This window comes from Neovison vison, chromosome 3, assembly GCF_020171115.1.
Source record: "Neovison vison isolate M4711 chromosome 3, ASM_NN_V1, whole genome shotgun sequence".
Taxonomy (NCBI): Eukaryota; Metazoa; Chordata; class Mammalia; order Carnivora; family Mustelidae; genus Neogale; species Neogale vison.
In genome coordinates this window covers 19,689,314-19,712,399 of record NC_058093.1, presented here as the reverse complement: position 1 = coordinate 19,712,399, position 23,086 = coordinate 19,689,314, and the positions used below count along the sequence as shown (strand labels likewise).

The window sequence follows — 23,086 nt, the reverse complement described above, 5'->3', positions numbered from 1 at the left end:
TGCCTGCCTCTCTGCCCACTTGTGATCTCTATCTACCAAATAAATAAATAAAATCTTTTAAAAAAAATTTTAAATAAGAAATGTTAAAATATGACTATTTTGCAATTTTGCAAAAATGTCTCTTTTATAATATAAAGTGAAATTTCTTTAATGCATATAATGCTTTCTTAGGAAGTTATTGTAATATTCATATACCAAATTTGATTCTAATTTGGAAAGGATTGAAAGACTATGTTTAAAGAGAATGAATTTCTTTGGACATTCTACTTTCCATAGTCCAAGAGAAAGGTGAGCTGGTCTATAATAAGGAATTTTGTTTGGAATTCAGGATTGGTCATGCAATCTAGTATTAATGAGCTAATCAGTCTTATTAACTTTCTACTTCATGTTTTCACACAGGCCTCAAAAGAGTTCATACAAACATATTAATATTTTTTTTACTTAAATACTAATTTCATTCCCAAGAATATGATTCCATTGAGAGTAGCCAAAGATTTTATATTGTGGAGAATGAAACATGTTTCTGTTTTGTTGTTTTTTTTTTTAAAAATAATCTTTCAGAAAGCCCTTCCCTTTTTTTTTTTTAAGATTTTATTTATTTATTTGACAGACAGAGATCACAAGTAGGCAGAGAGGCAGGCAGAGAAAGAGAGGGGGAAGCAGGCTCCCTGCTGAGCAGAGAACCCAATGTGGGGCTCGATCCCAGGACCCCAGGATCATGACCCAAGCCGAAGGCAGAGGCTTTAACCCACTGAGCCACCCAGGCACCATGAAATATGTTTTTAATCATTCAGAATTTATTGTCTATACTGCTGGGTTCGAATAGAGAAAAGGATTCTGTTATAATAAACTGATAGCTTTGGGAAAAATATTGAACCATCCACTTTTAATTAAAACTGCAACTATGAAAGTGTTTCCCCATTTGTCCTTTTTTAATTCAAAGTAAAACAAGTTATATGGATAAAACGCACAGCATAAATGCACACGTGCGCACACACACACACAACCCAAACGCAGGTGTCCATACTTCTCAAGTTTTTTAATCCTTTCACAAATTGACCTCTAACTCAAAACTAAATCTAAAGACCAATCCATTTTGCACCTTAGGCAATAAACCATGAAACTTCCATGACCCTGTTCATGCAGAAAGCAAATGGAATTTAAGAATACAATGGACCTATCCGTGGCCTCATTCAAAATCAGTTAGGATTTCAGCATGAGGAGAGTGATCACAAAGAACAGTCATCATTCACACCGATCATCCACACTTTCTCTTTCATCTTAACCATACGAATTTATTAAATATTTGCAGAACTCCAATTACTATTTAGAAACCAAGCATCGTTAATTATTCAAGTCGTCTAATGATTATAGAGATGGAGAACAGATGAGTGGTTGCCAGGTACTAGAGAGAGCAAGGGACAAGGTAGAAGGAAGAGGCTGCGGCTATGTAAAGGTAGCAGGAGGGATTCCTGTGTAGAAACTGTTCTGCATTTTGACTATGGTGGTGGTCAAGGGCATTTATGCATGTAATAAAACTGCATAAAACTGAATGCACACACATATCAATGAAGGCATATAAGACCAGTGAGAGCTGAATTAAGTAGGTGGATTATATCAAAATGAATTTCCTGCTTGGGCTATTGTTTTATAGTTATGAAAGACGACACCAAGGGAGCACTTGGGTAAAAGGTACACAGAATTCCTGTATTATTTCTTATAGTACATGTGAACCTACAATTTTCTTAAAATACTTTCTTTATTCATTTATTCATTTCTTTATTCATTTATTCATTTATTTTAGTGAATTGTATTTCCTTTAATGATGATAACCATGACAGAGAAAGACCAACTAAACTTTAAATTAAATATAATATAATCTATTAATTTGAGCTAAATTAAGTGCAAATATATTAAGACTATTTGGCAAAGAATTTTAGTGCAAAAGAAATTGTGCAATAGGTAGCCCCCCATAATTTATAGGCTTCTATAAATATGAAAATTCTCTATCTTCTCAAACAAAACCAATTAGAACTGACAATTTTAAATTCCTACCCATTACCAAATCTCCCAAGCAAGAGATTAAGTGTCAACTATTAATCACCAACTAATTTAAAATAAATCCCTTAGAAATTCAGTGAAGTAATTATATCTTCCTCAAAAGTAATTTACTTATTTTATGGAAGTTGCCATCAAAACACAAATTCTGAATTAGCCAAGTTAAGAACTAGGCCTACAGGATCAAGCAGGTGTGTGCAACATTCAATTCTCAAGTCAAAAGCTCCATTTCCAAATCTCAGCAAAACTGACCCAAGAACTTTAGTTACTTAAAAACCTAACTAGCTAGTACATCTAAAATGACTTTTGAAGTCATTCCACACTAAGAATTTGGGAATTTTCTATGAACATAAAGGGGGTGGGAGGTTGGGGTACCAGGTGGTGGGTATTATAGAGGGCACAGCTTGCATGGAGCACTGGGTGTGGTGAAAAAATAATGAATACTGTTTTTCTGAAAATAAATAAATTGGAAAAAAAAGCTGAAAATTTGCTTTGAATGGGGTCCCTGTAATTATGGGGAAATACAGGACTTCAAAAAACTAGCATACCTCATTTAATTGCACTTTGGCTTTATTGCCCTTCACTGATGCTGTTTTTTGTTTTGTCTTTTTTTTTATTCAAATTGAAAAGTTATGGCAACCCTGCATGGAATGAGGCTATCCATGCCATTTTCCAACAGCGTTTACTTATTTCATGTCTCTGTTTCACATTTTGGTAATTCTTGCAATATTTCAAACTCTTTCATGTATCACCATATTTCTTATGGTGATCTGTAATCAGTGATCATGATATATTGAAATCTTGAGTGATGGTTAGCATCTGTTCAGCAACAAAGTATTTTTAATTAAGATATGTACATTTTTTCAGACATAATGTTATGATACACTTAACAGAATACAATATAGTATAAATAAAATTTTTATATTCACTGGAAACCCAGTAATTTATTTGACTCATTTTCTTGCAATATTAATTTATTATTAAACCAAACCTGTAGTATTTCCATGGTAAGCCCGTGGATCATAAGTGTTCTCACCATACACACACACACACACACACACACAGTGAAGTGATGGATGTGTTGATTAACTTGATAATGATAATCATTTCACAGCATGTATATATATATGTGATAAATTATTGTGTTGTACACCTTTAAAAGAACCACATTATACAACCAAAAGAAAGAAAGAAAGAAAGAAATGCAATACAAAATAAAAAATCTACCTCCACCATAACAAACAGTGTTGGCCTGTTTGGGAATATGAAAAATCATCAAGAAGATTATTATTTCCTTCAGGCAGTTGGCAACCAGAATTTGAAATACAGAAAATCAGGCTGCTGACCAAATTGCAGTGAAAACATTTCATCCATTTGTATCCATAGTGTCACCACCCCAGGCAACACATCTGTCACACAGCATTGCTGTGGGATCCTGAGAAAGAGTAGTGGCAGGGAAAAATAACATGGTTGATATCCAATGAGAATGAGAAGGCTAATTTTGAGCAAAAGCAATGAGGTAAAATTACTATTAATAATAAGGTCCAGAGAGAGGCAAGATGGAGGAGGACTAGCAGACTGATAGGACATTAGGTCCCAGGAGTTCAGCTGGGTAGTTATCAAACTACTCTGAACACCTACAAACTCAACAGGAGATAGAAGAGAAGAACAGCAGCAATTCTAGGAATAGAAAATCAACCAGTTTCTGAAAGGAAGGACATGCAGAGAAGTGAATCCCAAGTGACAGGAAGATAGACCACAGGGGGAGGTGCCTGCTCCCAGCAAGCAGTGGAGCAGCAGAGCACAAAATCAGAACTTTTAGAAGTCTGCTTCACTGACAGACATCACTCCAGAGGCTAAGCAAAGGTGGAATCCTTGTGTGGACAGTGTGGTCTCAGGTCCCACAGGGTCACAGAAAGATCGGGGGTGTCTGAGTGTGGCAAAACTCCCAGGTATCAGAGCGGGAAAGCCGACTACAGAGTCAGAGCCAAGGAGTGAGCTCTCACTCCTTGTTGAAGTAACGAGGTTGCCTTCAACTGTGATCCATGACACAGTCAGACCACTGCTCTTCAAGAAGGGACCCCACAAGTGGCAGATCTGGAGAGACTCACCTTCCTCCTCCAGGAGTAGCAGCGCAGCAGGAATCAGCTGGGTTTGGAGACTCCAAATACGGCTGTGCACCAGAGACAGAAATGCTTGGTCACAGGCATGGTGAGCTCAGAGCACAGCCAGAGACTAGGGAGATGGGAGTGATTGACTGCTTTTTTCTGAAGGCACACTAAGGAGTGGGGCCCCAAGCTCTCAGCTCCTCTGGGCCAGAGATTGGGAGGCTGCCATTTTCATTCCCATCCTCCAGAGTTCTCACAGAAAGCATTCAGGGAACAAAAACTCCTGAGAGCAAACCCAAGGAGATTACTTAGCTTGGCCCCTGGCAAGGTTGGTGCAATTCCTTCTTGGACAAAGACATTTGAGACTCACTGCAATATGCCCCTCACCCAGAAGATCAGCAAGAACATCCAACCAAGACCAAGCTCACCAATGAAGAATAGCAGGACTCCAGAGCTAGGGGACAGCAACGCATAGAATTCATGGCTTCTTCCCCGTGATCCTTAAGTTTTGCAAAGTTTAATTTTTTTAATTTTACGTTTTTCTTATTCTACTTTTTTTTTAACTTTTCCTCTTTCCTCTTTTAACATTTTTTAACTAGTTTATCTTAACAATACCATTCTTTAAAAAAATCTTTTTAAACCTTCATTATAGTCATATTTTATCCCTTCATTGTATATAATGTTATTTTTTATATACATATAGGTTTTATTTTCTAAAAAATTTTGGGATACAATTTCTTCTAATAGATCAAAATATACTCTAAATATAGCATATGGCTTTGTTCTAATCTCCAGCCTGAGCACATTCTCTTCTCTTTTTTTTTCCTTCTTCCAACCAACTTATTAACTAATTCCTTTTTTTAGAATTTTTTTTAATTTTCATCTTTATAGTTATACTCCATCCGTTCATTATCTTTACCTTTATTTTTGTATATATATGTTTTTCTTTCTTTAAAATTTTGGGAAGTAGTTTCTTCTAAGAGACCAAAATACACCCAAAATCAAGTGGGTGACTCTGTTCTAATTACCAGTCTAATATTAATTTATTCATTTATTCATTTACTTATTTTAATTTTTTTTCCCCATTCCTTCTCCCCTGGGTTTTGGGTCTCCTCTGATTTGGTTGGCCTACATTTTTGAGGTTTTTACCACCTTTTAGACCTTATTTTCTTTTTCTTTTTTTTTTTTTTTAAAGATTTTTTTTTTAAAGATTTTTTATTTTATTTATTTGAGAGAGAGAAACAGTGAGAGAGAGAATGAGCGAGGAGAAGGTCAGAGAGCGAAGCAGACTCCCCATGGAGCTGGGAGCCGATGTGGGACTCGATCCCGGGACTCCAGGATCACGCCCTGAGCCGGAGGCAGTCGTCCAACCAACTGCGCCACCCAGGCGTCCCTAGACCTTATTTTCTTGTTCACATATTCTTATCTGGATAAAATAACAAGGTGGAAAATCTCACAAAAACAAAAACAAAAAAACAAGAGGAAGTACCAATGGCTACGGACCTAATCAGTACACACATTGGTAATATGTCAGAACTAAAGTTCAGAATGATGATTCCCAAGGTGCTAGCTAGGCCAATAAAAGACATGAGAGAAATATTAAAGAAACCCTTTCTGGAGAAATAAAATCCCATTCTGCAGAAATAAAGGAACTAAAATCAAAGAAGTTGAAATCAAAAAAGCTATTAATGAGGTGCAATAAAAAATGGAGACTTTTACTGCTAGGATAAATGAGGCAGAAGAGAGAATTAGTGATATAGAAGATCAAATGATGGAGAATAAAGAAGCTGAGCAAAAGAGAGACAAACAACTACTGGACCACAAGGGGAGAATTTGAGAGATAAGTGATACTATAAGATGAAACAATATTAGAATAATGGGGATTCCAGAAGAAGAAGAAGGAGGGGCAGAATGTATATTGGAGAGAATTATAGTAGAGAATTTCCCTAATATGGCAAAAACAACAAGGATCAAAATCCAGGAGACACAAAGACCCCCCCCCAAATCAATAAAAATATGTCCACACCCAGTCATTTAAAAGTAAAACTTACAAGTCTCAGTGACAAAGAGAAAATCCTGAAAGCAGCTTGAACTCAGTAAGAAGTAAGTAAGAAGTCAGTAACATACAATGGTAGAAATATTAGATTAGCAGTAGACTTATCCATAAGGACATGGCAGGCCAGAAAGAACTGGCATGATATATTCAGAACACTAAATGAGAAAAATATGCAACTAAGAATACTATATCCAGCTAGGCTGTCATTGAAAATAGAAGGAGAGATAAAAACCTTCCAGGACAAACAAAAACTAAAAGAATTTGCAAACACTAACCCAGCCCTCTAGGAAATATTGCAAGGGGTCCTCTAAGCAAAGAGAGAGCCTAAAAGTAGTAGACCAGAAAGGAACACAGACAATATACAGTAACAGTCACCTTACAGCCAATACAATGGCACTAAATTCATATTTTTCAATAGTGACCCTAAATATAAATGGGCTAAATGCCCCAATCAAAAGACACATGGAAAAAAAAAAAAAGACACATGGTATCAGAATGGATGAAAAAAAAAAAACACCCATCAATATGCTGTCTACAAGAAACTCATTTTAGATCCAAACACACCTCCAGTTTTAAAGTGAGGGGGTAGAAAGCAATTTATCACACTAATGGACATCAAAAGAAAGCTGGGGTGGCAATCCTTATATCAGATAAATTACATTTTAAGCCAAAGACTATACTAAGAGATGAGGAAGGACATTGTATCATATTCAAAGGGTCTGTCCCACAAGAAGATCTAACAATTTTAAATATCTCTGCCCCTAACATGGGAGCAGCCAGCTATATAAACCAATTAATAACAAAATCAGAAAAACATCAACAATAATACAATAATAATAGGGGACTTTAACAGCCCCCTCACTGAAATGGACAGATCATCCAAGCAAAAGATCAACAAGGAAATAAAGGCCTTAAATGACACACTGGACTAGATGGACATCACAGATATATTCAGAACATTCCATACCAAAGCAACAGAATACACATGCTTCTCTAGGGCACATGGAACATCCTCCAGACTAAATCACATCTTGGGTCACAAATCAGGTCAAAACTGGTATCAAAAGATTGGGATCATTCCCTGCATATTTTCAGACCACAATGCTCTGAAGCTAGAACTCAATCACAAGAGGAAAGTTGGAAAAAATTCAAATACGTGGAGGCTAAAAAGCATCCCACTAAAAAATGAATGGATCAACCAGGAAATTAAAGAAGAATTGAAAAAAAATTCAGGAAAACAAATGAAAATGAAAATACAACTGTTCAAAATCCTTGGAACACAGCAAAGTCTGTCTTGAAAGAAAAGCATATAGCAATATAAGCCTTTCTCAAGAAACAAGAAAGGTCTCAAGCACACAATCTAACCCTACAACTAAAGGAAGGAGCTGGAGAAAGAACAGCAAAGAAAGCCTAAACCCAGCAGGAGAAGAGACATAATAAAGATCAGGGCAGAAATCAATGAAATAGAAAACAAAGAACAGTAGAACAGATCAACAAAACTAGGAGCTGGTTCTTTGAAAGAATTAATAAGATTGATAAACCCCTGGCCAAACTTATCAAAAAGAAAAGAAAAAGGACCCAAATAAATAAAATCATGAATGAAAGAGGAGCAATCACAACCAACATTAAAGAAATACAAACAATTATAAGAACATATTATCAACCACTATATGCCAGCAAATTTGACAATCTGGAAGAAATGGATGCATTCCTAGAGACATATAAACTACCAAAACTGGTAGTTTGGAAGAAATAGAAAACCTGAACAGACCCAAAACCAATAAGGAGATTGAAGCAGTCATCAAAAATCTCCCAATAAACAAGAGCCCAGGGCCAGAGAGCTTCCCAGGGGAATTCTACCAAACATTTGAAGAAGAATTAATACCTATTCTCTTGAAACTGTTACAGAATATAGAAATGGAAGGAAAACTTCCAAACTCATTTCACGAGGCCAGCATTACCTTGATCCCAAAACCAGACAAAGACCCCACCAAAAAGGAGAATTAGAGACCAATATCCTTGACGAACACAGATGTGAAAATTCTCACCAAAATACTAGCCAATAGGATCCAACAGTATGTTAAAAGGATTATTCACCATGACCAAGTGGGATTTATTCCTGGGCTGCAAGGTTGGTTCAATATCCACAAATCAATCAATGTAATACAATACATTTATAAAAGAAAGAACAAGAACCATATGATACTCTCAATAGATGCTGAAAAAGCATTTGATGAAGTACAGCACCCTTTCTTGATCAAAACTCTTCACAGTGTAGGGACAGAGGGTACATACGTCAAGATCATCAAAGCCATCTATGAAAAACCCACAGCGAGTATCATTTTCAATGGGGAAAAACTGAGAGCTTTTCCCCTAAGATCAGGAACACAGCAGAGATGTCTGCTATCACCACTGCTATTCAACATAGTGCTAGAAGTCCTAGCTTCAGCAGTCAGACAACAAAAATAAATTAAAGGCATCTGAATTGGCAAAGAAGAAGTCAAACTCTCACTATTTGCAGATGATATGATACTTTATGTGGAAAACCCAAAAGACTCCACTCCAAAATTACTAGAACTTGTAGAGGAATTCAGTAAAGTGTCAGGATATAATATCAATGCACAGAAATCAGTTGCATTTCTATACACCAATAAGACAGAAGAAAGAGAAATTAAGGAGTCCATCCCATTTACCATTGCACCCAAAGCCATAAGATACCTAGGAAGAAACCTCACCAAAGAGGCAAAGATTCTGTACTCAGAAAACTATAAAGTACTCATGTAAAAAATTGAGGAAGACCCAAAGAAATGGAAAAACATTCTATGCTCATGGATTGGAAGAACAAATATTGTGAAAATGTCCATGTTACCTAAAGCATTCTATACATTTAATGCAATCCTTATCAAAATACCATCCATTTTTTTCAAAGGAATGGAACAAATAATCCTAAAATTTATATGGAACCAGAAAGAAACCCGAATAGCCAGAGGAATGTTGAAGAAGAAAGCCAAAGTTGGTGGCATCACAATTCCAGACTTCAAGCTCATTTACAAAGCTGTGATCATCAAGACAGTATAGTACTGGCACAAAAACAGACACATAGATCAATGGAACAGAATAGAGAGCCCAGAAATAAACTCTCAACTCTATGCCAACTAATCTCCAAGAAAGCAGGAAAGAATATCCAATGGAAAAAAAGTCTCTTCAACAAATGATATTGGGAAAATTGGACAACCACATGCAGAAAAATGAAACTGGACCATTTCCTTACACCACACACAAAAATAGACTCAAAGTAGATGAAAGACCTCAATGTGAGACAGGAATCCATCAAAAACCTTGAGGAGAACACAGGCAGCAACCTCTTTGTCCTCAGCCACAGTTACTTCTTGGTAGACACATCGCCAAAGGCAAGGGAACCAAGGGCAAAAATGAACTACTGGGACTTCACCAAGATCAAAAGCTTTTGCACAGCAAAGGAAACAGTCAACAAAACCAAAAGACAACTGACAGAATGGGAGAAGATATTCACAAATGACTTATCAGATAAAGGGCTACCATCCAAAATCTATAATGAACTTATCAAACTTAACACCCAAAGAACAAATACAATCAAGAAATGGGTAGAAAATATGAACACACATTTCTGCAAAGAAGACATCCATATGGCCAACAGACACAAGAAAAAGTGTTCCACGTCACTCGGCACCAGGGAAATACAAATCAAAACCACAATAAGATACCACTTCATACCAGTCAGAATGACTAAAATTAACAAGTCAGGAAACGACAGATGTGGGAGAGCATGCGGAGAAAGCAGAACTCTCCTATGCTGTTGGTGGGAATGCAAGCTGGTGCAGCCACTCTGGAAAACAGCATGGAGGTTCCTCAGAAAGTTGGAAACAGAACTATCCTAAAACCCAGCAATCGCACTACTGGATATTTAACCTAAAGATACAAATGTAGTGATCCAAAGAGGCATTTGCACCCAAATGTTTATAGCAGCAATGTTCACAATACCAAAATTATGGAAAGAACCTAGATATCCATCAACAGATGAATGGATAATGAAGATGTAGTGTGTATATATATATATATATATATATATATACACACACACAATGGAATACTATGCAGCCATCAAAAGAAATTAAATTATGGAAAGAACCTAGATATCCATCAACAGATGAATGGATAATGAAGATGTAGTGTATATATATATATATATATATATATATATATATACACACACACAATGGAATACTATGCAGCCATCAAAAGAAATTAAATCTTGTCATTTGCAACGACGTGACTGGAACTAGAGGGTATTATGCCTAGCCAAATAGGTCAATCAGAGAAAGACAATTATCATATGATCTCCCTGATATGAGGAATTTGAGAGGCAATGTGGGGGGTTTAGGGGGTTAGGAAGGAAAAAATAAAACAAGATGGGATCAGGAGGGAGACAGACCATAAGAGAGTCTTATTCTCAGAAAACAAAATGAGGGTTGCTGGGCGGAGGGGGGTATGGAAAGGGTGACTGCGTTATGGACATTGGGGAAGGTATGTGATGTGAGTGCTGTGAAGAATGTAAGGCTTATGATTCAGAAACCTGTACCCCTGGGGTAAATAATACATTATACGTTAATAAAAATAATTTTTACAAACAATAATAATAAGGTCAAGAAACTATAAAGTAAGTTTCACATGGTAGACACTGTGCACTCATTAGCTATAACAATTATGAATGTATATTAAGAGAATAAAGAAAATTACTATGAGAACTTGTAAATTAAACCATTTTCTATGACCTCTCAAAAAAGGGTTGAATGTTGAAATGAAATTTTGGTTTCCCTAATTTCGGACATAAGGATGTGATTGCCTATCACACAACTGCTAGCTTTATGGATGAAAGAGAGGAGGTTGAGGTGTGACTATTTTTAGATAATTGAATGAATAATGGTGTCTGGGGAGTAGGAAAAGGTAAAATGTAATAAGGAATTTAGTCAATAGATTTGGGATTAATAAAGGGTTCTAAATCAGTAAGAAGTGGGAATCCACATGGTCTTACCAGAGGTAAAATAAAATAACCCAGAGAGCCAAGGGCGCGGGGAATAGTAAAGGGCTATATTTGACAAGACTGTGTGAGATCAGTACAGTCTGAGGCACAAACTTTTAGACAGATGTGGGGAGAGACATAAGAGCCAGCCACCCAACAATATTGTGTCTTATCATGTTGACTTCCTTCCCAAAGGAATCATCATCACTCAAAGGTTGTACTGAACATTAATTCAAATGTCAAGACCTTTCTGAGAACACTGAACATGATCTATTTGAAAAGGTGGGCATGTGTTGACCATGTTTCTATTTCCAGTGATTATCACAGTGTCCAGCTCATGTGAGACCCTCTAAGAACTTGCTGAACTGAATTGTAATGAATAGAAACCCATAACTTACTGTGTTTTAACTGAACTATAATTGATGTGTAACATGTTGTATTATTTCCAGCTATACTGATTTGATATTCGTATATGTCATGAAATGATAACCACAATAAGTCCATTTAACATCTGCTACCATACATTTACAAAATTTTTTTCTCAGGATGAGAAGTATTAAAATCTACTCTCTTAGCAACTTTCAAATAACGCAATACAACGTGATAACTATGGTCAACATGCTGTACGTTACACCCTTACGACTTACTTATTTTAAAACTGGAAGTTTGTACCAGTGACCACCTTGCCCATTTGGCCCTGTTTGGAGATTTTTTGTTTGTTTGTTTATTAGATAAGGTGTTCTCTTTTTTTTTAACAGCTTTATTAAAATACAAAGAACTAGTGGCTCCTGGGTGGCTCAGTCAGTTAAAACGTCCAACTCTTGTTTCCGCTCAGGTTATGATCTCAGGGTCATGAGATCAAGCCCCACATCAGGCTCCATGCTCAGTCTAGAGTCTGCTTGTCCCTCTCCCTTTGCTCCACTCCCCAGGTGGCAAGTGCGTGCATGCACACACATGCTCTCTTTCTCTTTCTCAAATAAATAAATAAAATCTAAAAAAAAGAAAGAAGGAAAGAAATACAAAGAACTATATATATTTAATGCGTACAGTTTGGTGGATTCAGACACATGCAAACACTTAAGATGCCATCACCAAAATCAAGGTAATAGATGTAGTCAACATCTTCCTCAGGTAGGTCAGGAATGACAGTATGGCTCTTGGGCACTTATTACACAATTAGCACGAGTGGTAAAAAAAAGTGATAAACTCACAGACAAAATGTCATTCCTAATATATTACCAATCTGGTGGGAAATAGAAGCATACTGTGTCTTTTGGGTTGATGTTAAGAGGCATTTTTAAGACAGCAGGAAACCTCCACGTGTCTACTTATGGTTTCTTCTAGTTTTTTAGATATCTCTAAGTTCAATTAATCAATATGAAAATTGTGTTTAAGTTTTGCTTACACAACAACCCAAAAGCTTCTGGATGTTGTGTCTTACAGACTTTATGCATATAGGAAGTAAGAGACGTTGAGAGGAGAAGCTCCACTTTGGTGCTCCCAATATGCATGAATGCCCTTCTGAAGGCAGAGCCTCCCGTGGCGTAGGCAGAAGAATATGCAAGCTTAGACATATCTCATGCCCACAGAATTGGTATAAATGTATTGTTAAACATAATCTTTGCTCTCATAAAGTGTATTCAAAAAAATTACTGAAAATTTTTTTCTCATAGAAAACAGAACTAGCCTGATTATGTAAGTATGGAAAGTGACAAGAAGTATAAATTATTCTCATTTAAGAAATTATAGCCAGTTTGCAATTTGATGTAAATGGTTTCATAAAGGAAAGGAAGAAGTTTACCTTTTTTTTTTTAGTTTTAGATTTTTTTTCCCAATTTATTTATTTTCAGAAAAACAGTATTCATTATTTTTTCACCACACCCAGTGCTCCATGCAAGCCATGCCCTCTATAATACCCACCACTGGTACCCCAACCTCCCACCCCCCCCGCCACTTCAAACCCCTCAGACTGTTTTTCAGAGTCCATAGTCTCTCATGGTTCACCTCCCCTTCCAATTTACCCAAATTCCCTACTCCTCTCTAATGCCCCTTGTCCTCCATGCTATTGGTTATGCTCCACAAATGAGTGAAACCATATGATAATTGACTCTCTCTGCTTGACTGATTTCACTCAGCATAATCTCTTCCAGAAGTTTACCTTAATTACACACAGAAGTCTGCTCTAATCTAGTCACATAAATATTTAGCCAAATAGGATGAAGCAACACTTTTGTTTGTTTGCTAGGTTTTTAAGTATGTTAATAATATGTATCTTGTTATTAACAAGAGTATTTGACTTATTTGCTAATTCAAGCAGCAATATGTAATAGGTCTTCTACCTATGATCATACAAACACTTACCAATATTTAATGAGCATCTACTAGGTACCCTGTATTGTAGAAAATTTATGAAGAATCAGTTCTTGCCCTCAAGTAGTCCACTACCTGTGGCAGAACATCAAAACAATTAATATGACATATTTTCAAAGAAAGAACATATCAGGGGTACTTGGATGGTGTAGTCAGTTAAGTCCAACTCTTGGTTTCAGCTCAGGTCGTGATCACAGGGTCCTGGGATCGAGCCCCGTGTCAGGCTCCACATTCAGTGTAGAATCTGCTTGAGATTCTATCTCTCCTCTCCCTCTGCCCCTCCCTCTCATGCTGTCTCTCTCACTCTAAAATAAATGAATAAAATCTTTTTTAAAAAGAAATGTCATATCATTTAGGACTTTAAAATAAAAATTATACATGATATAATTCAGAACTTTCTACACTTCCCTTCCATTTAACAGTTTAATAAAATTAACATGAACATGAGCAAATATCATACATGATAAATCTTTAGAAGCAGTGCCATCGAAGTAATAAACAAGATAGTATCCCTGTAGTAATTATTACCATCCAACATTATATTGGGAGCTCTAGTTAATGCAGTAAGATAAGACAAAAGATAAAAAGAAATAACAGTATTGTTATTGGAGAAAATTGTTACTGTTTCAGAATAAACTTCATAGGTATGACTCAGTAAATAAAAATAATCAATTCTCAGGGCACCTGGGGGCTCAAGTCACTAAGTATCTGCCTTTGGCTCAGGTCATGATCCCTGGGTCCTGGGATTGAGCCCTGCATCAGGCTCCCTGCTCAGCAGGAAGCCTTCTTCTCCCTCTCCCACTCCCCCTGCTTGTGTTCCCTCTCTCACTGTGTCTCTCCCTGTCAAATAAATAAATAAATTCTTTTAAAAAAATAATCATCTCTCTATACCAGCAATAGCTAGTTAGAAAATATAACAGAAATGATGATGATGTCGGCCACAATGATAGCAACAACAGTGATGGCTAAGAGTGAGAGTGAGCAAGCTCTCTGACAGGTGCTCCATTCAGTGTATCTCCTGAGATTTTCATGCTGTGTAATTCACACACCAACTTATTGAGTTTGGCATTAGGTCATCCCCATTTTTCAAATGAAGAAACTGAGCTTTTGAGATGCTAGTAAGAGAGGGTAGGAAATGTAGATTCCAAATTCAGTTCTGATATCAAAGTCCATAAGCTTAACCATTTTGTATACTTCCTTCCCCCTCCAGAAGGCTGTGATTTACTTTCTTTGAGATCTGTAAAACCCCACCACCCAATGGAATAACTATTAAGCTCAACACTGAGCCTGCTTTATCAGTTATTAGGACAAGAGAGCTCTGGAAACACCAAACTCTCTTAGAGACCAACAGCACTTTTCTCCCATCTCCATGACCAGAGGTGGGTTTCATGATCTCTGCCTTTACAATAGAATAACCTTTTTAATATTAAAACCAGAGTAAATGATTAGAGACTTCAGCTCCAAGTGTGATCAAAGAGGATGATTTTCTTGAAATAAAAAAATACAAATGAGCTTATTCAAACATTTATGCAGAACCTACTACCTAAAGATACCATGCTGATTGTCACAGGGTGTTCCAAACTGTTTATTAGTCCCTTTTCCCCTGTGAATTTATAATTTAGGAGTAATCATAAAGAAAACCTATCTGTATACCCTCTTTTAAGCAAGTTAGCCAGTCCTTTCACTTCCATTATACCTTCATTGAGAAAGTATCATTCACACATGTGGCTCCAGGTACTTCTTACAAAATGCTGATGCTAAATCCAGAGTTTTCTTAAGCTTTATAATCCAAAATCCAACCAGCTCCTAAATATCTTAGGCATCTCATGCTCAGCTTATCTAAAAATTTCACTCATCATATCTGCCCCAATGCAGTCTTCCTTCAGCTTAATGTACCTTCTGTCTCTTGAATCCATCTGCCTTCTTACATCTCCAATTCTGCAAGGACACACTGGTCAGAACAGCTGCCATTGCCTTCTGAGTAGTTGCTCTGTCTTCAAAATGACTTTTTCAGAAGGGGAGACAGATATTTAGCAAGTAGTCAGATCAACAAATGTGAAATTATAACAGCTATCAGTACTATGAATAAAATATCCGATTGCTGTCTGAATGCAACTGGGTCCTGAAGGAGAAACTGTAGGAATAGAAGGAACAGTGTTGGAGGCAGAGAGAATAACCTCGCAAAATACACACACACACACACACACCTATTTAAGGTGGCTCCCAGTTGTGGTTAGAAGTAATCTCCATCCAATAATCATTCCATTAAAAAGCTTTTAACTAATCTACTAATAGAAAAGAGCTGGCGGGCGCCTGCTTGGCTCAATTTGTTAAGCGACTGCCTTCGGCTCAGGTCACGATTCTGGAGTCCCAGGACTGAGTCCGGCATCTGGCTCACTGCTTGGCAGGGAGTCTGCTTCTCACACTAACCGCTCTCCTCTATCCTCTTTCTCTCTATCAAATAAATAAATAAAATCTTTAAAAAAAAAAAAAGAAAGAAAGAAAGAAAAGAAAAGAGCTGGCATTTTCATTATCCAACACCTTAAGGCTTTTGCGAGTCTGCATACTTTTCAACTCAATATTCCCACATCCCATGAGATAGTCATGGTGTCTTCATCACTGTCACTTTAGATTGGAGGAAATGGAGGCTCAGAAGGTACACTGGGCTGCCTAAACTCACATTGCCATTAAAAGATTTAAAGAATAACTCAGGGAGAAGGCAGAGGGGAAAGAACGAACATGGATTCTAGCGGATGACAAATCCAACAGAAGCTCAAGACAGGAAAATAAGTGGAATGTGTGACTGTTAGTTGAAAATGTTCTATTTTTGTTCACGAAGAACTGAGGAAGTTCCAAGGAAATGAAACCTCTCTGTGCGTGGCCAGGAAGAGGCCACACTTAGCTCTCTTCTACCCTGCAGCTTCTGGGCTGCCGACGCTGAGGGTTCTACCTACAATTAGCGCAGCCACAGAAGACAAGGCTTCCCCATGCCTGGAAGACCAATGAAAACCGTCCTGGCTGTCAACAGGAAAGAAGGAGAACAAACCAACCACTCCTCTTTAACTACAGTAGTGTTTATGGGAAGAGGCATGGTGCAGACGTTATCAGCAAGCAAGTTTCAGTTTGATTTCGCTAAGAGTAGTCCTTCGGCTGACCATCTTGGAGAAGCTGATGAAGACACCATGGCTATCTCATGGGATGAATATTTTAATTGTGTCCTCATTCTTAAATCTACCGATGATGGCTTGTTGCTAGTTCCATCTGCTATCACCATGATCTCCTACTGACACAGAAATTGAGATACGGCTGTAGGCTTACTTACTTATTTCTTTAAATCAATCTATCATCTATCTCCCCTTTTCTCTCTATATCCTACTCCTACTTCTCTACCTCTCCATATGCAACTACTTATGTGAAATTTATATACATATCCCTCTTAATCTAGATGTTCATACAATATTTATTGCTGCTTTATGTGTATGTATTTAAATGTATGTAAATGAGATTGTGTCATATATCTCATTGTTTATATGCTATAGCTTATCCTGTTCGAAAGATCTTATACCTGCTATTTTGTGTACATTGAATCTACTGCTTTTTACTGCTGCCTAGTGTACCCCGTGATGAGCACCCGGGTTGATCCCAACACACAGAATTATTGCAATAACCATTATGAACTTGTCTAAGAAATTCCTTGAGATATATCCACAGAGATGGATATGGTTGGGACAGAAGGCTGAATAGACATAATTAAGCTAAGCGATGCCTAACTGATCTCCACAATAAGGACACCAATCCAAGGGGTGGGTCCCAGGGTAGAAGCCAGAGTGTGGATCACTTGTTAGTTGTGTGACCTGAGAAAATTACGTAACATCTCTTAGCTCCATTTTCTTCCTTAGGAAATGAATAATTACAGTGCCTATCTCATAAGGTTACTATGAGAACTAAATGAGATAACAATAAAGTGCTTAGCACAGTATTTGGTACTTGGTAGGTAAATAAATATTATCACTGATTATCACCCCTCTCCACAAATATGAGACTTCTGATTCTCCAATAGACTCTGAATCTTCATACTGGAAGGTCAGTAGAGCTAATCTTTCTCACTGAACCAAATAAGAGCAGAGCTATCAAGTTTCATGCCCAAGGAGGCTGCATGTTTTTGGAGGAAGAAATGGAATGTGGCTTTGGTGGAATTTTTCAGGTTTGAGCATACCCTACTTTCACGCACCCCTTGTTAATATTATTGGTTAACATATAACACACATATCATTTGATTTTTTTAACATAGCAAGTATACATTAAACACCCTGGTCATGCTAGACAAAGCCCAGTATGTAGCAGGGAAGGGCATTTTTTCCTTTAACGCATGTGGCTATGTGGTTAATAATAATAATAATAATAAATTTCTTTAAATTGTGCTTTTAGGATAATTGACATTTAAACTGATCATCTGAAAGCTACTGCTCCTTTCCCCACATCAGAATGTGCAGTATTGTTATGCTGATATTCCACTCAGGCAAAAAATGAATGATTACTGAAAAACAAAATCTGCCCATGAGTACCCGCTCATACCTAGTACTGTATGGAAGTTACACACTTCCGCTGAATATGTCATGTTCTTCTGAGAATTTTCTCCAGTCATTATAATGCATTTGTGCTTACTTCCGGGCACATACACTGTCAGAGCCACACTGATCTGCAGCTCTGGAGCCTGCAGAAGGTGACTGAATCACATGGGGTCAGCCCATTCTTGAGCCCAGCAAAACCCGTGTTGTCCCTTGGTAATTTTGTAAGGAAGGCATCACAGAGGTGCGCCACTAACATAGTCCTTTAAGAAACAACCAACTATTTGTCTGTAAGGATTGTGGTTGCCTGACAGCCTCCAGCTGTGGTTACTTTCAAACATCTGTCTCAGCTTTGGAGCCAAGTGCACAGTGACATCAAGAATCCTGAGCTAATGAGTAAACCACAGGCAGAGTACTAGGACCTGGCAATTTTATCACCACATGGGACTCCTCTGATGGGCACCCTTTACTCCTGAGCTCTCCACAAAGTTGGCCAAGGCTTTGCTGCATTTCCATCCTGGTCTGAAGCTCTCCCTGTCCAATTCTACTTTCTCACTCTTTTCTCTTTCACAGGAATTCTTCCCCAGTAAACCTATTGTACCACTAATTCCATCTCAGAGTCTGTGTCCAGAAGGACCCACTGACACAGCAAACAAAATACTACACGTATTTATACAATGTTCCCAATTTCCGTAAGATAATCTGACATCAAGAAATGTATTACTGGGCACTGTAATGACATTTGATACACAAATACTTGAGTTTTGAACTGTGCATCTTCACCAACCAAAAACGACAAGGATCTTTAAAAACAATTGATAGGTACGAGTCTGTATTATCTATTTTTTGATGTGATCCAATGGTTATTAAATAATAAATATTTGTTCTACACAAGCTTTCTGCTTTGATGTTCTATCAATATATTTTCTAAATTTAATATACATATTAGCTGGGAATGAAGATGAGCAGACTGACGATCAGAGAAGTTGTGAACGTGTCAGTGTAAATGACTTTAAACTTCAGATTTTGTTTAAAGGGCCAAAAACTATCATCTCATACATTCTTAATTTATAAACATAAATGGAAGTCAATTTAAAGCAATGTATCTCAACTGGGGCTGATTTTGCCTCCCAAGAGACATTTTGGTTGCAAAAACGTGGGGGGTGGAGTTGGGGGCAGGGTGGGGGGAGGTGGCGCTATCGGAATCTAGTGGACATGATAGGAATGTTGCTAAATATCCTACAGTCCCCACAACAAAGAACTTTATGGCCCAAAACGTCAATAATGTCAAGGTTGAGAAACCTTGGTTTAAAATTATAGAAAAAGTGTCCAATGTCCTGAGTGTTTTACTGAAAGCTAAAAGTAAAAGAAATGTTCTACCCACAATCTCATAGTGATATTTTGTTGTTGTGCTAATCAGTATCTCCCCATTCTCCTAAAAAAAGGTATTCTCAAACACTGAATAAAATAAATGATTACAATCATTTGCCCCTTATACAAGGAAGCAAATATAATAAAAGCAAAATAATTTGCTTTTAAGCAAATTATTCAAATATCTTAATGAGACAGAAATGCAGGACATACATTAGAGATCACCAGAGTTCCAGAACTGTCACCAAATCCTTAGGGTTGTTTTTTTTTTTTTTTTCCATTTGCTCATATTCTTTCTGTTACCTTGGTGGAATTTTTCAGGTTTGAGCATACCCTACTTTCACGCACCCCTTGTTAATATTATTGGTTAACATATAACACACATATTATTTGATTTTTTTAACATAGCAAGTATACATTAAACACCCTGGTCATGCTAGACAAATCCCAGTATGTAGCAGGGAAGGGCATTTTTTCCTTTAACGCATGTAGCTATGTGGTTAATAATAATAATAATAATAATAATAAATTTCTTTAAATTGTGCTTTTAGGATAATTGACATTTAAACTGATCATCTGAAAGCCAAGAACACAGTATTAAGTTTAGATAGTATTAGTACATAAATCAATGCTTTAATTTTTCTCATGGTTAAAGAATTTAAAAAAAAAAAAAACCCACAAAATTTGGGACTCCATTTGATGGTCAAGGTGCGCCCTCTGCTGAACAGAAGACAGAAATAATCTTGATACAGTTTATATTCACAGGGTTCTTGCACTCCACGTATCTCCCTCCATTCAGCTCATCTGAAAAGTTGAGTGTAAACCCCACATTTTATTTAACTCAAGAAAATGTTAGGTTGAATTGTGACTTGCATATTAGAAAGGACTTATGCTAAAAGAAAAATCTCTAAACAGTATTAGCCGCATGAAATAACAACTAACACTCAACATTAACAGTCTGAGCTTTACTTAACCCTGTATTTTTGCTCCTCAAGTCTCTTCGCTTTAATGGTATGTGACTATCAGGGAGAGCCAGCTATCCTTTCAGTCAGTAGTGACTATCAATCCTAGAAGTTTAAGTTCTCAAAAGTGACAGTAAATTACCAGCAGACAAAAATAATTCGGATTAATTAAACGGGAACCAAGGAGTCTAAGGGCAAGAAAAGTTCGTGCACCTCCGTCTCGCCCTCCTGATCCAGAACCGGTTGTAAATTAAATACCCCCTTATTTTGCAGATGCCAAAACGCCCACCCAGGACACTCCCCTAAGATCTATCTTCGTGGCTCCACTAAATGCCTGTCAGACCCTGAGGGATGCGTGTGTGCGTGTGTGTGTGTGTGTGTGTGTGTGCGCGTGCGTGTGTGTGTGTGCGCCCCTGCATGTGTTCGCATGAGCCCCCGCACGCCTCGGTCTCCGTCTCCCTAACGCCCCGGGTCGCGAGCCTCCGGGAAGCAGGTGTCACGGGGCACCTGCGCTTACCTGGGCTCCCGCGAGAAGGCAGCCGCCGAGCATCAGCCACCCCCAGACGTGGGGCGATGCTCCCGGCCCGGCCATGCCCGGACCAGCCCGATCGAGAAGCACAGACGCTCTCCCGGAGCCCGGAGAGGCTCCCCGCTCTCAACTTGGCCGGCGCGGGGCAAACTTGTGGCGGGGAGCGCGGCGCAGCTGGGGCGGCTCGGAGCGCGCGTCGGATCTCGGTCCTGCGCGGTGAGGCCCGCGCCTTGATCGGGTCGGCGGGGGAGAGCGGCCCCTCAAGGCCCGCGTGGGAGGAGGGGGCAGGCGGACCCTGCCGATCCCCGGTTGCAGGAGGGGCGGGAGGAGCTCCCGCTGCCGCTCAGAGTCACTGAGTCCCGCAGCCCAGGGGACCCGAGGGCACCGATCTCCAGCTCTGCTGCCGCCGCCCCCAGCTCGCGCCGTCTCTCCTTCCGTGCATTCTGCACCGGGTTCCAACCCCCTGTCTCGAGGGGTGGCCTAAGTCCTCAGGGAGTGCTCTGAAGCTCCCTGCTGTCCGGTGCGCGCTGACCACCCGTCACGGGAGGCACCGGCTAGTGCGGCTGAAGGCTTCGGAGGCCAGGCGGGTGCTGCACCTGCGGCTGCGAGGAGCCGTCTCTACGATGGTCTCCAGGACCCTCTCAATTTCTCTTCCCTTTCTTCTAACCACTATGAATAGTGTGTGCGCACCTGTGTGTGAGAGAGAGACTGAGAGCGAAGGAAAGAGGGAGGGAGATTCTACTTCCCAGAGATTCTAAATCTCTGGGTTGAAATTTCTTTGTATCATTTTCTAAGTACTGGATGCAAACTTCGTAGAAAGACACCTAATATTCATTTATGGGGGGGGGTGCGCCCGCGCACGTGTGTAAATATCTTTATTTGGGACAAAGCCCGTTCCTTTATTTTTCTTATAGGCATAATCATCAAGATGCCAGAAACCTTCCTTCAGAAACATTGAGTCCGGAAATAGTCTCCCAGGATCTGATCGAATAGGGAAAGAATGATTCCCATAGACAAAACACAAGAGTTCTCTCTCCTCTTGACAATGAGGATCTGAGATTCGTCGCCATCAGCTTTCATATGAGTGCCAAAGTGAAAACTGGGTTTGCTCTTAAAACTTCTAAATTATTAATGGCTGGCCACCCTAACACTTTACTAAAAAGAGATCATTTCTATTTCTACATGTCTGAAATGTTCACTCCTATTTCTATTTTAATAGCATTGCTTATATAGTACGTATATGTATTGTAAACAACCTCGTGTTTTTTGGAAGTAGCAAAATCTAAATTATACAACATACGCACAGGTACATACCAGTAAAATTACCAAGTAAAGTTCACTTTCTACTTATTCTATCAAAGATTTCTAGCACTCTCTGTGGTGATTATTATCTAAAGCCTTCAGTTTGATTAAATTATTTAGAACTAGTACCTGTTACATTATCCTACTCAAGCAAGAAAATAGTGGTAATAGTTTAAGACCGATATAGTAGATATCTCTCTATCAGTATAAAGCATTAAGTGCTTTATTACAGTTCAGTTAGTCTTCTAAGTACTTTACATAAAATTAACTAATCTTCCCATTAACCCTGTGAGATAGGCATTATTATTATCCATATTGATAAATAAAAAAACAGATAGTAGTTTAGTACTATCTGTTTAGTTTAGTTTAGTTTAACAGATAGCAACAGATACTTTCCCAAAGTCAAGATATTCTATCATTGTGACGTAACTAATCGTGTGTTCTCCTAGTTGTACAAAAATATTATTACAGATTCTTTTCCATATTCCTTGGGCCTCACAAAAGCAGAAACACTTTTCCAACCAGTTCTTATTTTCATTTTTTTGTTGTTCTTCCTCCCTTAGCCAGAGAATTATTTACTGTGCATTATTGTAGTCATTCCAAGCCTGGGACAGTTTTATCCTCCAAGGGACATCTGGCAATGTCTAGAGACATTTTTGGTTGTGTCATATTTTTGGTGCGTCACAGAACACATTACGAGCAT

General features: G+C 38.3%; 1 protein-coding gene across 1 annotated transcript in view; it reads right to left on the bottom strand.

Moving 5' to 3' along the window:
- The window catches only part of PTH2R (parathyroid hormone 2 receptor), an 85,270-nt gene extending 64,126 nt beyond the window's left edge, over positions 1 to 21,144 (bottom strand). Inside the window, exon 1 of the mRNA XM_044240835.1 lies at positions 21,070 to 21,144. Coding sequence (XP_044096770.1) covers positions 21,070 to 21,144 — 75 coding nt within the window. The remainder of the gene's footprint in view (positions 1 to 21,069) is intronic.
- Positions 21,145 to 23,086: the final 1,942 nt, after the last annotated feature.